The sequence below is a fragment of the Oncorhynchus mykiss genome, chromosome 5, assembly GCF_057628025.1.
Source record: "Oncorhynchus mykiss isolate SJ-2025 chromosome 5, ASM5762802v1, whole genome shotgun sequence".
Lineage (NCBI taxonomy): Eukaryota > Metazoa > Chordata > Actinopteri > Salmoniformes > Salmonidae > Oncorhynchus > Oncorhynchus mykiss.
The window spans coordinates 90,702,507-90,718,983 of NC_143026.1; the positions used below are offsets into that span (position 1 = coordinate 90,702,507).

The following is a 16,477-nucleotide window of genomic DNA, read 5'->3' on the forward strand; positions in this document are numbered from 1 at the left end:
TGTTAAATGCCAAGCTGTAGTTGATGAACAGCATTCTCACATAGGTATTCCTCTTGTCCAGATGGGTTAGGGCAGTGTGCAGCGTGGTTGCGATTGCGTCGTCTGTGGACCTATTGGGGCGGTAAGCAAATTGGAGTGGGGTCTAGGGTGTCAGGTAGGGTGGAGGTGATAGGGTCCTTGACTCGTCTCTCAAAGCACTTCATGATGACGGAAGTGAGTGCTACAGGACGGTAGTCGTTTAGCTCAGTTACCTTAGCTTTCTTGGGAACAGGAACAATGGTGGCCCTCTTGAAGCATGTGGGAACAGCAGACTGGGATAAGGATTGATTGAATATGTCCGTCAACACAATAGCCAGCTGGTCTGCGCATTCCCTGAGGACGTGGCTGGGTATGCCGTCTGGGCCTGCAGCCTTGCGAGGGTTAACACGTTTAAATGTTTTACTCATGTCGGCTGCAGTGAAGGAGAGTCCGCAGGTTTTGGTAGCGGGCCGTGTCAGTGGCACTGTATTGTTCTCAAAGCGAGCAAAGAAGTTGTTTAGTCTGTCTGGGAGCAAGACATCCTGGTCCGCGACGAGGCTGTTTTCTTTTTGTAATCCGTGATTGATTGTAGACCCTGCCACATGCCTCTTGTGTCTGAGCCGTTGAATTGCGAATCTACTTTGTCTCTATACTGACGCTTAGCTTGTTTGATTGCCTTGTGGAGGGAATAGCTACACTGTTTGTATTCGGTCATGTTTCCGGTCACCTTGCCCTGGTTAAAAGCAGTGGTTCGCGCTTTAAGTTTCGCGCAAATGCTGCCATCAATCCACGGTTTCTGGTTTGGGAATGTTTTAATAGTTGCTGTGGGTACAACATCGCCGATGCACTTGCTAATGAACTCGCTCACCGAATCAGAGTATTCGTCAATGTTGCGGAACATATCCCAGTCCACGTGATCGAAGCAATCTTGAAGCGTGGAATCAGATTGGTCTGACCAGCGTTGAACAGACCTGAGCACAGGGGCATCCTGTTTTAGTCTCTGTCTATAGGCTGGAAGCAACAAAATGGAGTCGTGGTCAGCTTTTCCAAAAAGGAGGGTGGGCGAGGGCCTATATGAAGTTAGAATAACAATGAATGCAGCCTCAGGATATGTGGTTTCCAGTTTACATAGAGTCAAATAAAGTTCATTCAGGGCCATCAATGTGTCTGCTTGGGGTGGAATATATGCGGCTGTGATTATAATCAGAGAATTCTCTTGGTAGATAATGCGGTCGACATTTGATTGTGAGGAATTCTGGAAGTCAGGTGAACAGAAGGACTTGTGAGTTCCTGTATGTTGTTATGATCACACCACGTCTCGGTAATCATAAGGCATACCCCCCCGCCCCTCTTCTTACCAGAAAGATGCTTGTTTCTGTCGGCGCGATGCGTGAAGAAACCAGCTGGCTGTACCGATTCCGAAAAACTCTATGATGTGTGAAACGTACCAGATACAGACAACATCTTGGTGTTTTTATACTCCTAATATAGTGTGCTCTAAACCAATATTGCTACATTCTGAAATACAATTTTCCACATGAAATGTATTCAACATTAAATCTCAAAAGTACCCTTTTATATGGTAGTGTACACTATAAGGAGTATAATGACTCTAACATGTTGTTCCTTATGGTAGTGTACACTATAAGGAGTGTAATGACTCTAACATGTTGTTCCTTATGGTAGTGTACACTATAAGGAGTATAATGACTAACATGTTGTTCCTTATGGTAGTGTACACTATAAGGAGTATAATGACTAACATGTTGTTCCTTATGGTAGTGTACACTATAAGGAGTATACTGACTCCAACATGTTGTTCCTTATGGTAGTGTACACTATAAGGAGTATAATGACTAACATGTTGTTCCTTATGGTAGTGTACACTATAAGGAGTATAATGACTAACATGTTGTTCCTTATGGTAGTGTACACTATAAGGAGTATAATGACTCTAACATGTTGTTCCTTATGGTAGTGTACACTATAAGGAGTATAATGACTAACATGTTGTTCCTTATGGTAGTGTACACTATAAGGAGTATAATGACTCTAACATGTTGTTCCTTATGGTAGTGTACACTATAAGGAGTATAATGACTAACATGTTGTTCCTTATGGTAGTGTACACTATAAGGAGTATAATGACTCTAACATGTTGTTCCTTATGGTAGTGTACACTATAAGGAGTATAATGACTAACATGTTGTTCCTTATGGTAGTGTACACTATAAGGAGTATAATGACTAACATGTTGTTCCTTATGGTAGTGTACACTATAAGGAGTATAATGACTCTAACATGTTGTTCCTTATGGTAGTGTACACTATAAGGAGTATAATGACTAACATGTTGTTCCTTATGGTAGTGTACACTATAAGGAGTATAATGACTAACATGTTGTTCCTTATGGTAGTGTACACTATAAGGAGTATACTGACTCCAACATGTTGTTCCTTATGGTAGTGTACACTATAAGGAGTATAATGACTCTAACATGTTGTTCCTTATGGTAGTGTACACTATAAGGAGTATAATGACTAACATGTTGTTCCTTATGGTAGTGTACACTATAAGGAGTATAATGACTAACATGTTGTTCCTTATGGTAGTGTACACTATAAGGAGTATAATGACTAACATGTTGTTCCTTATGGTAGTGTACACTATAAGGAGTATAATGACTCTAACATGTTGTTCCTTATGGTAGTGTACACTATAAGGAGTATCATGACTCTAACATGTTGTTCCTTATGGTAGTGTACACTATAAGGAGTATAATGACTCTAACATGTTGTTCCTTATGGTAGTGTACACTATAAGGAGTATCATGACTCTAACATGTTGTTCCTTATGGTAGTGTACACTATAAGGAGTATAATGACTCTAACATGTTGTCTGTATCATTTGGTTTGTGATAGAAATTTAAAACGCATGTTAAACATCCTTCCTCCCAATAACGTTTCTATCTGAGAACAATCTGACATACCAAAAATATTGTCGGGTCATGCTGGCATGGAATCACCCTTTATGTAAAAGATGAAGAGTAAAATCATGCATTTCTTTATGGTGGGGGGGTGGGGTGGGGGGTGGGGTGGGGTGGGGGGGTGGGGGGGTGGTGATGGACTGAGCTTTGGCCTCCCACAGTCTCATTGTGTTATGTTCAGTTCATACATTCTGACAGCAGGATGTTGGTCTGTGGCCCTCTGGGGGTACAGGAAGGGGTGGGGGGGGGGGGGTCAACGGCAGCTTACTCTACACACTGACCTCCTGCTGCCCTCTTCGATGTCTCCACTACGTGAGACACGTGTGCGACGTGAATGTGCTCATCTGTGGCCAGAATCTCTGTTCTGGAGTATGTCCTTCCAGACCGACTGTACTCCTCCTACAAGGATGTCAGACATAATGTATTTATTTATATGTTATTTACCTTTATTTTACCAAGTTGGTTGATTGAAAACATATTATTACTTTGTTTCTTTTGTTGAGTTTTTTTTGTTGTAGAGAAGAGTGAAATCACAGTACTTAGTGCATCCTATACTAGTTATCTTCTTATTTTTTTTAAACATGTGTTTATGCCCTCCAAGCTGAGTGCAATGTTCAAAACACGCCGTGGTGTGGCATCAATACCGTTTCTGTCTCCTTGGCTTCAGATCTGGAGAGGTCTGTCCCATCGGACTCCTCCACTTCCTGCTCAGGGCATCCTGGGTATATAAACGCCTGTAGGTGGGAGGAGCGGAGGAGAGAGTCATCCCTCTCTCCATCGCTGTCTATGGCGTCCAGGCTCAGCCTATAGAGAGAGAGATGATTCAACTCCATTTAGCGGGCACCACTAGCTTTTCTCCAAAGTGACTTATAGTAGTGCGTGCATACATTTCTTTTCTTTTTCGTTGTTGCATTGGTGACCCCAGCGGGAATGGAAACCCGCGACGCAGACGTCGCTAGCGCCATCCTCTATCAACTGAGCCACAGAGGATCATGTGTAGGAGCTGTTCATGCTAGCAGTAATATAAAGACATGGACACGGTTGTTATTGCAACTTTGCATGATATATCAAGACTCTGATCTATTGTTATACTTATTATTATTTAAGGGTGGCTTTTGGTGCCTAAAATAAAACGGCAAGTGAAAATGACATTTATTAAGTGTCTTATGAGAACGTGAAAATTATGTCCGCCAGAGCAGATGACTCATTCTATAACGCAATGGCTATTTCAATGCACTGCAGTGGGCTAAATCAGGGTCACACAGATTGTTTCTGGGTAGTCTTAAACAAATCTACATAGAAACAAGTATACACTTCACACACATGGTTATGGGCTTTTAAAAAAGAAGACACCTGTACCACGTCGGCAGGGTAGCCTAGTGGTTAGAGCGTTGGACTAGTAACTGGAAGGTTGCGAGTTCAAACCCCCGAGCTGACAAGGTACAAATCTGTCGTTCTGCCCCTGAACAGGCAGTTAACCCACTGTCCCAGGCCGTCATTGAAAATAAGAATTTGTTCTTAACTGGTTAAATAGAGTTGAAATGTATCCAATTTTCAGTTTGCAACTACACGGAAATTTTACAAAACCTTTTGACATAGAAACACTGAATATTCGGCGGATTTAAAAAAAAATGATGTTGATTAATTATGAAATTATGAAAAACATGAATAACATGAAGCCGCTAAGTCATTTGACTACAGGAAAGGGCTACATGTCAAATAAATGTATTTTGCCACGTGAGCCAAATTACAACAGACCTTACAGTGAAATGCTTACTTGCCCTTATCCACCAATGCAGCTTTAAGAACAATAAGAAAATACAAAAAGAATAAGAAATAGAAGTAACAAATAAGTGGGAAAGTTGAAGAGGAAAAAGTTGAAGTTGAAAGTTGAAATGTATGCTGTTGTGGTGTTTGGGTGTTTCGCTAATCGTTTATCTTATCGTGGCCTTGTCTACACTGCAATTTTTAACCCAAGCTGTTATGTGTTGAAGTGTCAAATTAAACCACAAGAGAACTTTCAGAACTCATTTAAGGACACAGAGAACTAGAAGCAGAAGTTCTCTGGCCTCCGAGATGGAACCACTCATGTTACTGGGGATAATTCTAGTCTAAGCCAAAGGGCTTATTTGTTGTCAAGAAAGTGAAATGTTAAAGTAAGAAACCAAAATACAGAGATTATCTGAAAACATGCCTTTTGTACAGTTACATTAAATATAATTATTATTCTATATATATATATATATATTTTGTTATTTACTTATATTGTCATTACAGAAGTACACATTAAAGGTGCTTCACCTAGAATTTCTTAGAATTGGAAGCAAGGTGAATTGCAACAGCAGGAGGCTGCAGTCAAAACAAATATACCCCTCCCCCACAACCCCTTTTCACAGTGACACGGTGGAGACTCTCGCCTGAGCCTTTTACTTTCGGTTTTAGTCCACCCGGTGGTGGACAGCCAATCAGACACTGGTGGGTAAGTAACACTGTGAAACACTATCATTCCACTATTACTGCAGATATGTTATGGACATTTTCTGAAAAATTACATATGTAGCAACTTTATTACATTTTTTTGGGGGGGGGGGTAAATGTAAGGAATTTACAGCAATTAGCATAAGATTTTTTTAGACAGTTATATCATTGATTAACATGATCAGACTAATAGACAGGTTGTTACCATACTATTCACACAGACTGACTTAACATGTGTGTTTTGTCCTATATTTATATTGTATTTATTAATTTGTTTTTTTTCATCCCAGACCCCCGTCCCAGCAGGAGGCCTTTTGCCTTTTGGTAGGCCGTCATTGTCCATAAGAATTTGTCCTTAACTGACTTGCCTAGTTAAATAAAAGGTTAAATAAATAAATAAAAATAGTGAGTTGAGTGGAGAGAGAGGGCCTTACCTCCTCCCCAAGTCGATGGGAGACATGGGCATGCCCAAGCTGTGTCTGCGTGATGTAGACATGGACCTGATCAGGATAGGGAAGCTCTCTCTGTCAGAATCCATCATGTCTCCTTGTCCTCCTGGTCCATTCAGATTCACCATAGTGCTCACCACACCCACAGGGTCCACAGGGTCCACCGACTCACTGTTATAGCCGTCCATGGCACTGCCTGACTGCAACAGGTTAGGGTTGAACTGGGTGACCACAATAGTGTGATGGGGTATGGATTTGTTTTCAGTCTCTTGATAGGGATATGGATAGGGATGTGGATAGGGATGTGGATTGGGATGGAGCTGGGAGCTGTGCTGGGGACTGTCGCTATATCTACTGGGAAAGCCCAGGGTAGAAGGGCTGGTTTCTGGGGCAGCCGATACGGAGTGTACCCCTTGATGGTCTTTGTAATAGTTTGAGTCTATGAAGGAACAGCTTAAACCCAGCAGATCCTCCACACTGCTGTCTACATCCTCATCCAGGCTTGGGTTCTCATAGTCACTTTCATCATCCTGGGGGGAGGGAGGGCGGGAGATGGGGGAAAGGGAGAGGGCGAGGGAGGGAAGGAGAGGGGAGAGAGGGGGAGGGGGAGGGAGGGAGGGAAGGAGAGGGGGAGGGAGCGAGAGGGGGAGGAAAGAGTGTGGAGGGAGAGAGAGAGGAGTTAGGGCTTGTTGTTTTGACACGTTCAGATGTGGATGCACTGAGTGTGAAAGCAAGACAGAGAATAGAAGAAGAAAGCCTTTCTACCTTTTCCTCAGTGGCGATGTTGAAGAAGACGTCCTTAGCGACGGAGGCTGGGGACAGGGACGAGGACAAGGAGGATGCCTCTGAGGCACTCACACAGGGCTGCAGGGTAGAACATGGCTTACCTTCTGATCCTGTCACAGGAACAAAACACATCTGTCGTGTCAGATAGCAATCAATCAATCACACAATCAATCAATCATAGCCATGATGACTTCACCCCCGAAAACAAGCTAGCTGTCCTGTGCTACAGGCATATGCCCTGACAGCATGAGGATAGCCTTGCTATTAATGAAATTGAGTACGGAGGAACTGTTTGAAACACCGTGAGGATAGCCTTGCTATTAATGAATTGAGAGCAAGGCGTTCCTCATGGTGTTTCATACAGTTCCTCCGTCCTCCATTCGTTATTGCTCTCAGGCCTAATTAATTAGGGTGGTGCATGGCAACCATTTTTTGCCAGAACGCTCACCATACGTCAGCTATCAGGTGGAGAAGTGAGGAGTGACGAGGAAGGAAGTGAGGACGAGGGAGACAAAAATCACCCCATACCTGAACCCTATAGGCGTATAGGTCAGGCATCAAAGCCTGGTTCCTATTTAGGTTTATTCCTAGGTTCCTTGCCTTTCTAGGGAGTTTTTCCTAGCCACTGTGCTTCTACACCTGCATTGCTTGCTGTTTGGTGTTTTAGGCTGTGTTTCTGTACAGCACTTTGAGACATCAGCTGATGTAAAAAGGGCTTTATAAATACATTTGATTGATTGATTGACAGTGGTATTATATGGCCAAGTACAGATATCAGTTTACTGAGATAGAAATCATCCTTGAGTGTGTTATTAGTATGAGAGGAACCAGTAAACCCTACCAATGAGATACAGACATTGGAGGCCACTGAGTGGAGGACGGCTCATAATAACGTCTGGAACAGAGTGAACGGAACGGCAAACAATGTGTTTGATGTATTTAATACCGTTCCACTGATTCCGCTCCAGTCATTACCAAGAGCCCGTCCTCCTCAATTAAGGTGCCACCAACCTCCTGTGGGTATAGAGACAGGTACCGGAACAGGCATAACCCAGACCAGCTGTGAAAGCTCTTTTACAATGCTGTTGCATAAAACAGATTCTTCACATATTCACGTGATGTCACAAACCACCGTTGCCAAGGGGAACTTGTTATGATGCCACGGGCAACTTGTTATGATGTCATACGCAAAAAAAAGCTGCTTATTATTATTTTTCATATAATTGTATCTATTGGTCTGTAATATTTCAGATCAAACATACAACTTTTTGTGTTTCTGTAATTCAAAATGACCAAAGCTACTGTGTACTCATTAACTATCAGCCAATTATGTCTTATTAGTCTACTAAGTTATTAGTTTGATCTCTGAGCTGTTCATGTTCAGTCTCACAGAGATGCCTATCTGTAGAAAGGCTGCCGGGACCACTGGACGGTTGACACATTCAGACGCAGCCAGCCCCAGTCTGAGGAGAGGCTCTGTGGTTAAACTGAACTGGGGATAAGTCCCATAGTGTTGAGCCCAGGAAAGACGAAAACCAGACCACACAAACCCCAGCCACACTGGAGACTGGAAACAACCCACTCCACACGTCCTGCCTGGTGATGCTATAAACCAGGGCTCTGCTCTCTGCTCCTCTCTACTCCCCAACGGCATGGCCAACAAATGATCGTTGTGATTGCTGAGTGCAACGTGGATGTATTTTCTAACGTAAATCACTCTCTCAGGCCAGAGGAATGACAATGTCCCGGGCGGGTGACAGAGAGACAGACAGAGAGAGAGACAGACAGACAGAGACAGAGAGACAGACAGAGCGGGAGTGAAAGAGAGAGAGACAGAAACAGAGAGAGAATTGATAGGCCACAAACGAGCCAATGCATTCATAAACATTGATGAGAGAGAGAGAGAGAGAGAGAGAGAGAGAGAGAAAATAAGTGTTTGCTTCATCCAGATCCAACTGGCTAAGTGTAAACCTGCCTGGGTTTGGGCTTTAGTTTGAGGCTTGTAGCACCAGCAGCCATAGCCTTTTATGGTTGGCCTCTCATATCTTTAATGCATCTAGGGAGATTAAACAAAGGGCCTCCCAGGCTCTTGGAGTGCTTTGGCTCAATCACCGCCAGCCAGGTCTGTCTGTTCTGTATTCACCCCCCCCCGTGTCGACAAAGTACACAGACCTCTACAGGGCGAGTGCGAGCTGTTGACCAACTAGCAATATGTTTAACTACAGTTGTAATAGTTGAGTATGAAGCACTGCGTTGTGGTGTTGTAAGGATTACAGAGACTATTCAAAGCCTGTTTGTTTCTGTACACTGATTTGTTCTCCTCTACTTTGACCTGATCCTTTAATAACGGCATTTTAGTAGTTCTATTTCTTAACCATTGAGTTGGGCGGCAGCTAACCTGGAGGTTAACAGCATTGGGCCAGAAAACCGGAAAGTTGCTGTTGATATCTATTGATGTGAAACAACGTAGACTTTCCTCAGCCTCTTCCTATTGATAGGGCCACAAATGAGGTCAATGCATTCAGAAACACTGATGCCAATGCTGTGTCCGTGTCTGTTCAGTCCAGACAGAGACTGTGTAAACAAGGAAACGGTGGCTAACAGTGTTAACTACACCCCAAAGACGGTCGCTCATTTCTACACAGTCATCATAGTCAATTTTATCACCAATGACCTGACAAAAAAAAACATGAAGAAACAGATTCAATCAGGCTTGGTATGGCAGTTGACTTGTTTATGACGACCTTATTACCACCACACCGGCAGTCACGAGTCATGACCTCAGTCAAACGCCATGTGACAGTTGAGTCACGGTCACTAGGCTTCTCCAAACCTGCATTCGGATGCCGCTGATGGTCATTAGTAGCCTACCAAACAAGCTAACGGCCAGTCGCTAATGGCCTGGTACTCAGGGCTCTATTGTCCCTCCATCAGGTTACAAATGGCCTGGTACTCAGGGCTCTACTGTCCCTCCATCAGGTCACACTAATGGTCTGGTACTCAGGGCTCTATTGTCCCTCCATCAGGTCACACTAATGATCTGGTACTCAGGGCTCTGCTGTCCCTCCATCAGGTCACACTAATGGTCTGGTACTCAGGGCTCTATTGTCCCTCCATCAGGTCACACTAATGGTCTGGTACTCAGGGCTCTATTGTCCCTCCATCAGGTCACTAATGGTCTAGTACTCAGGGCTCTATTGTCCCTTTAACCACTCTGACGTCAATGCAAATGCAATAGAAAATCAAATCAAACCCTTCCTTAAAGCCCCGGCCTTCAGAGTTTGAGCGGAATAGGATCAGCTGATGTGCAGTGAGAGGCAGCTCCTCATTGCTGGTTGACGCATGGAATTAAATAACTGTTGCTATAAACCCATGTTGTGTAACATTTCGATAGGTTAGGCTATGCTATGCAATTGCGTGAGAAAACAGAGTTCTGATGGCCTCTATTAAAAAGAGGAGGATCCCATCAGCATTCTATAGGCTAGGCCTATTATATTTATTTCTGAACTATTCTAATATGAAGCACATTGCTTCGCTTTAGAACCGGAGTAGGCTACCTGGCAGGCATGAAAATGAACCGCGGGAAAAGCGTCCCCCATTCGATATTCAAGTGCTTACAAGTGACGTTTACATTTCCCCCGTCCCTCTTCTCTTCCGACAGGTGCATGATGATGGCCCATTCTATATCAAATCTAATTTCACACATATTTTTAGTATTTGTAAAAATTTAATTGAGAATAGTCTGATGGGTGAGAATATCATCACTTGTGAATGATGCCCGGTTTGTGCAAACTAAGGCAAGGAAAGGTGCTTGCATTTTTTCTAATCGTAGTCGCACGTATCATGTAGCCTAGCTAACCTACAGGCCTGAATGTTTTGATAAGGTTTGTATAACAACTAAAGTATTTTATAGGCCTAGGACCCCTGGAAGAGGGTTGGGAGAGCCCATCGCCTACAGAAAATAGTGAAACACATGAACAATGCTACTTAATATAATGTTTACATACCCTACATTATTTATCTCATATGTATACGTATATACTGTACTCTATATCATCTACTGCATCTTTATGTAATACATGTATCACTAGCCACTTTAAACTATGCCACTTTGCTTACATACTCATCTCATATGTATATACTGTACTCGATACCATCTACTGCATCTTGCCTATGCCGCTCTGTACCATCACTCATTCATATATCTTTATGTACATATTCTTTATCCCTTTACACTTGTGTGTATAAGGTAGTAGTTTTGGAATTGTTAGTTAGATTACTCGTTGGTTATTACTGCATTGTCGGAACTAGAAGCACAAGCATTTCGCTACACTCGCATTAACATCTGCTAACCATGTGGATGTGACAAATAAAATTTGATTTGAACAGTTTAACCCTCTGCCTCGGAAATAGTTTGGGGAAAACATCCTTTCTACTTTATTCCGCTATGGTCAATTGTATTTTCTTACTATAAAATAATGTAAAATAATGCCACGGGAATTATAAGCGAGTCTGTCTGCTAAATGAACTAGTGTAGCCCACAGCCATTTTGGCATCTTTAAAGATATGTGACAGATGTATTGTTTAGGTGAAAGAAGAAAAAAATACACTGAATAAAAATATAAACAACATTTAAAGTGTTGTTCCCATGGTTCATGAGCTGAAATAAAAGATACCAGCATGTTGTGCTGGGGACAATAAAAGGCCACCAATGTGCAGTTTTGTCACACAACACAATGCCACAGATGTCTCAAGTTTTGAGGGAGCCAGCAATTGGCATGGTGACCACCAGGGGCTACACAAGCGGCATAGAGGTCTACGGTACTGCATCGCAGTGCTAGCTGTGCCACTAGAGGTCCTGGTTCGAGTCCAGGCTGTGTCGCAGCCGGCCGTGACCGGGAGACCCATGGGGCAGCGCACAATTGGCCCAGCGTCGTCCTGGTTACGGGAGGGTTTGGCCGGTAGGGATGTTCTTGTCCCATTGCGCTCTAGCGACTCCTGTGGCGGGCCGGGCTCAGTGCACACTGACACGGTCGCCAGGTGTACTGTGTTTCCTCTGACACATTGGTGCGGCTGGCTTCCGGGTGAAGTGGGCTTTGTCTCAAGAAGCAGTGCGGCTTGGCTGGGTTGTGTTTCGGAGGACGTATGGCTCTCGACATTTGCCTCTCCCGAGTAAATGTAAATTATTATTAAAAAAAAAATTAAAAAGCGAATAAATATTAATAATAATAAAAAGGAATCTCCACCAGAGCTGTAGCCAGATAATTTTATTTCTCCATTTCTCTACCATACCATTTTAGAACATCCAACTGGCCTCACAACCGCAGACCACATGTATGGTGTCAACGTTGTGAACAGAGTGCCCCATGGTGGCGGTGGGGTTATGGTATGGGCAGGCATAAGCTACGGACAACGAACACAATTGGATTTTATCGATGTCAATTTCAATGCACAGAAATAACGTGACGAGATCCTGTGACAATATTTTTTCAAAGGTTTCTGTGACCAACAGATGCATATCTGCATTCCCAGTCATGTGAAATCCATAAATTAGGGCCTAATGCATTGATTTCAATTGACTGATTTCCTTTATATGAACTGTAACTCAGCAAAAATCTTTGAAATTGTTTCATGTTGCGTTTATATTTTTTGTTCAGTATACATCCGATATGAAATCTGTGACACACATCAACACCTGTCATCTCACATCCCTTAGAGACAGAAAGGCACTATGATCATCCGTTTATTACAGTGTGAAAGCACTGAGCCTTCCTCCACACCAAAGGAAATACACAAAACCTCACTGGGTCAACAAAAAATCATTATTCAACATCAATATAAAACACATGCTGATATATAATATAACTATTAGTTAAAGATAATAACAAAAAATAAAAAATAAAAAAAATATTCCAAAAGTGAGAATGATTTCATTGCATGTTTAGACAGAACCATTCAGGGACAATCATATTAAGAACCCTAGGATATATAATGTAACTAAAATTACAAGACACAAACCTCAAGATTCCACATCTGAAGAAACTGTACGACCACTGTAACGTATGATAACAAAAACAATTTTTAAAGTGTGTTTAGGAGAAAGGCAGAGAAAGGAAGACAGAGAACCACATGCAGTAGCAAACAAACAAAAAAAAAGTGATGGTTGTAGCTACCTCTCTTGAAGGACCAACGTTTCATCCAGAGTTTGGAGAAAGAAGGCCAGGAGTTGTTTAAGGGAGAATCTGCCATAGAGAAGGCTAGCTGGAGCTGGTCAGCTCGCCGTGCAACACCGAGACTTGGTCTGAGCGAGTGAGCGAGTGAAAGAGTCCGAGAGAAAACGAGAGGGGGGGGGGGGGGGGGGGGGGGGGTGGACGAACGAGTATCCCAGGCAGAGTCGGATCAGGGAGCTGCTGGGGATTACCTAACCACAGATAATGTGCATTCCAAATGGCACCCTATTCTGTATATAGTGCACTATTTTTAACCAGGGCGCTATGCTCAAAAGCAGTGCACTACATAGGGAATAGGATGCCACTTGGGATGCACACATTGAAACCCAGGGGCTCCTGAATAGGGGCTGGCTGGGAGAGAACAGACACAGTGAGGGGAAGTGATAGAGAGAGAGAGGGAGAGAGGGGATGAAAAGAGGCGACGGAGAGAGGGAAGACTTTGATGAAGAGGGGAAGGGAAAGGTGTGAGGGCGGAGTGGCTGAAGAGGGGTAGGAAAGAGTTTAACAGTCAAGAAGTCTGGGAAAATGAAGGGATGTGAGGGAAGGGATGAGTGGTAAAAAAAAGGACAGAGGGCAGCAGCAAGCTGAGCGTTAGGAGGGTTAGCGGAGCGTTAGGAGGGTTAGCCGAGCGTTCGGAGGGTTAGCCGAGCGTTCGGAGGGTTAGCCGAGCGTTCGGAGGGTTAGCCGAGCATAAGGAGGGTTAGCTGAGCATAAGGAGGGCTAGCTGAGTATTAGGAGGGTTAGCTTAGCATTAGGAGGGTTAGCTTAGCATTAGGAGGGTTGGCTTAGCATTAGGAGGGTTGGCTTAGCATTAGGAGGGTTAACTTAGCTGAGCGTTAGGAGGGTTAGACGAACATAAGGAGGGTTAGCTGAGTGTTAGGAGGGTTAGCTGAGCATTAGGAGGGTTAACTTAGCTGAGCTTTAGGAGGGTTAGCTGAGCATTAGGAGGGTTAGCTGAGCATTAGGAGGGTTAACTTAGCTGAGCTTTAGGAGGGTTAGCTGAGCATTAGGAGGGCTAGACGAACATAAGGAGGGTTAGCTGAGTGTTAGGAGGGTTAACTTAGCTGAGCGTTAGGAGGGATAGCTGAGCATTAGGAGCCTTAGCTGAGCATTAGGAGCATTAGCTGAGCATTAGGAGGGTTAGCTGAACATTAGGAGGGTTAACTTAGCTGAGCATTAGGAGGGTTAACTTAGCTGAGCATTTGGAGGGTTAGCCAAGCATTAAGAGGGGTAGGTTAGCTGAGCGTTAGGAGGGTTAGCTGAGCATTAGGAGGCTTAACTGAGTGTTAGGAGGGTTAGCTGAGTGTTAGGAGGGTTAGCTGAGTGTTAGGAGGGTTAGCTGAGTGTTAGGAGGGTTAGCTGAGTGTTAGGAGGGTTAGCTGAGTGTTAGGAGGGTTAGCTGAGTGTTAGGAGGGTTAGCTGAGCGTTAGGAGGGTTAGCTGAGTGTTAGGAGGGTTAGCTGAGTGTTAGGAGGGTTAGCTGAGCATTAGGAGGGTTAGCTGAGTGTTAGGAGGGTTAGCTGAGTGTTAGGAGGGTTAGCTGAGCGTTAGAGATGTTCAGGACGACGAGGGCTTTGCAATCACAGTTCATCAGGTGCTTGATTTTAAAAATTGTCATACCTCAACATATTCAACGTAATAAATCCATCAGACATTGCTCATGTCCAAGGAGGACTCTGCTAAAAATGTGTCTGTTATTACACAATGGACAGGAGTGATGTGATATATGATTTGTAAAAAAAAAAAAAAAATGTACTCACCTTCAATATATATATATGAAACCCTATCCAGACAGCATCCAGACGAAGAACCAAAAAAGCAACTGGAAACCAGAGTATAGAGATGCCTTCAACCAAAAGGTTGTTGTGTTCTAACCATGTTCTCTTGACGAGTGTGTGCAGTTCGTCCTCTGACTCCGCACAGTAAAAAGACAATGAACGGGGAAGAGTACAAATCAACCAAACCACAGGTCACTCACAGCTTCCTCTTTTCAGCTTCTCTGTGCCATTTTATCTGAGGACAAAGTGGCACACTCATGTACAGCCACACAAGCCTTGCTCCGATATTACACAATCACTCATTTCATGCATTTTTTTCTTTCCTCAGTTCATATACACTTTCAAAAGCGTCGAGTATAACTTTAATAATCATTTCTCACATGACTCTTTTAAACAAGCTTCAATAGTTAATTCAAATTGAAACTATAAAGCCAATCGTTCTGATAAGATTTCTCTACTTGTGTTTGTGTCGTCTACCCTGATGAGTAGATGATCCGTTTCTCTGTTTGTGTCATCATAACGCTGTTCTGATCTGGGAAACTGTTGAGCGGAACTTGTGCGCTCTGAAGTGGTTTCCGTGGTGAGATTAGACCTTTACGTTGACACACTGTTTATTGTATTTCAGTGTGAAAATACAGAGCGTGTTGATGAAGAGATTGCAACAAGACAGTCGTTCTAAGTTCAGTGGCAATCCAGGAAGGGGCAACATATCTGAACTTTCAGATAGAAATATGTTCAATTTTGGTTTCATCTGACCAGAGCACCTTCTTCCACATGTTTGGTGTGTCTCCCAGGTGGCTTGTGGCAAACTTTAAACAACACTTTTTATGGATATCTTTCAGAAATGGCTTTCTTCTTGCCACTCTTCCATAAAGGCCAGATTTGTGCAATATACGAATGATTGTTGTCCTATGGACAGAGTCTCCCACCTCAGCTGTAGATCTCTGCAGTTCATCCAGAGTGATCATGGGCCTCTTGGCTGCATCTCTGATCAGTCTTCTCCTTGTATGAGCTGAAAGTTTAGAGGGACGGCCAGGTCTTGGTAGATTTGCAGTGGTCTGATACTCCTTCCATTTCAATATTATCGCTTGCACAGTGCTCCTTGGGATGTTTAAAGCTTGGGAAATCTTTTTGTATCCAAATCCGGCTTTAAACTTCTTCACAACAGTATCTCGGACCTGCCTGGTGTGTTCCTTGTTCTTCATGATGCTCTCTGCGCTTTTAACGGACCTCTGAGACTATCACAGTGCAGGTGCATTTATACGGAGACTTGATTACACACAGGTGGATTGTATTTATCATCATTAGTCATTTAGGTCAACATTGGATCATTCAGAGATCCTCACTGAACTTCTGGAGAGAGTTTGCTGCACTGAAAGTAAAGGGGCTGAATAATTTTGCACGCCCAATTTTTCAGTTTTTGATTTGTTAAAAAAGTTTGAAATATCCAATAAATGTCGTTCCACTTCATGATTGTGTCCCACTTGTTGTTGATTCTTCACAAAAAAATACAGTTTTATATCTTTATGTTTGAAGCCTAAAATGTGGCAAAAGGTCGCAAAGTTCAAGGGGGCCGAATACTTTCGCAAGGCACTGTATATTTGCATTGAACTAATTTGGAATGACTTTGTGATCGAACATTTGAGGAACACTGCTCTTAACAATGTAGACATGTGACACACCCATATTCTGAATCACATGTGGCTTGACAGTGTATATGTGCAGTGTGAAGTCAATAGTTGGTGGCCTACTG

General features: G+C 43.2%; 1 protein-coding gene across 8 annotated transcripts in view; it reads right to left on the reverse strand.

Annotated features, from left to right (window-relative positions):
- Nucleotides 1-15,312, reverse strand: part of arhgef18b (Rho/Rac guanine nucleotide exchange factor 18b) — a 108,624-nt gene extending 93,312 nt beyond the window's left edge. For 5 of the 8 annotated variants that reach the window (XM_090236335.1, XM_090236334.1, XM_090236333.1 and 2 more), the window contains exons 1-5: nucleotides 12,891-13,155; nucleotides 6,697-6,827; nucleotides 5,917-6,461; nucleotides 3,649-3,808; nucleotides 3,286-3,403 (exon numbers count right to left, since the gene is read on the reverse strand). In XM_090236335.1, the coding sequence (XP_090092461.1) occupies nucleotides 3,286-3,403; nucleotides 3,649-3,808; nucleotides 5,917-6,461; nucleotides 6,697-6,827; nucleotides 12,891-12,966 (1,030 nt within the window). In that variant the 5' untranslated portion in view covers nucleotides 12,967-13,155. Of the gene's footprint in view, nucleotides 1-3,285; nucleotides 3,404-3,648; nucleotides 3,809-5,916; nucleotides 6,462-6,696; nucleotides 6,828-12,890; nucleotides 13,156-14,706 lie in introns of those variants that run through there. The other 3 variants (XM_090236339.1, XM_090236338.1, XM_090236337.1) reach the window with 1 other exon arrangement.
- Nucleotides 15,313-16,477: the final 1,165 nt, after the last annotated feature.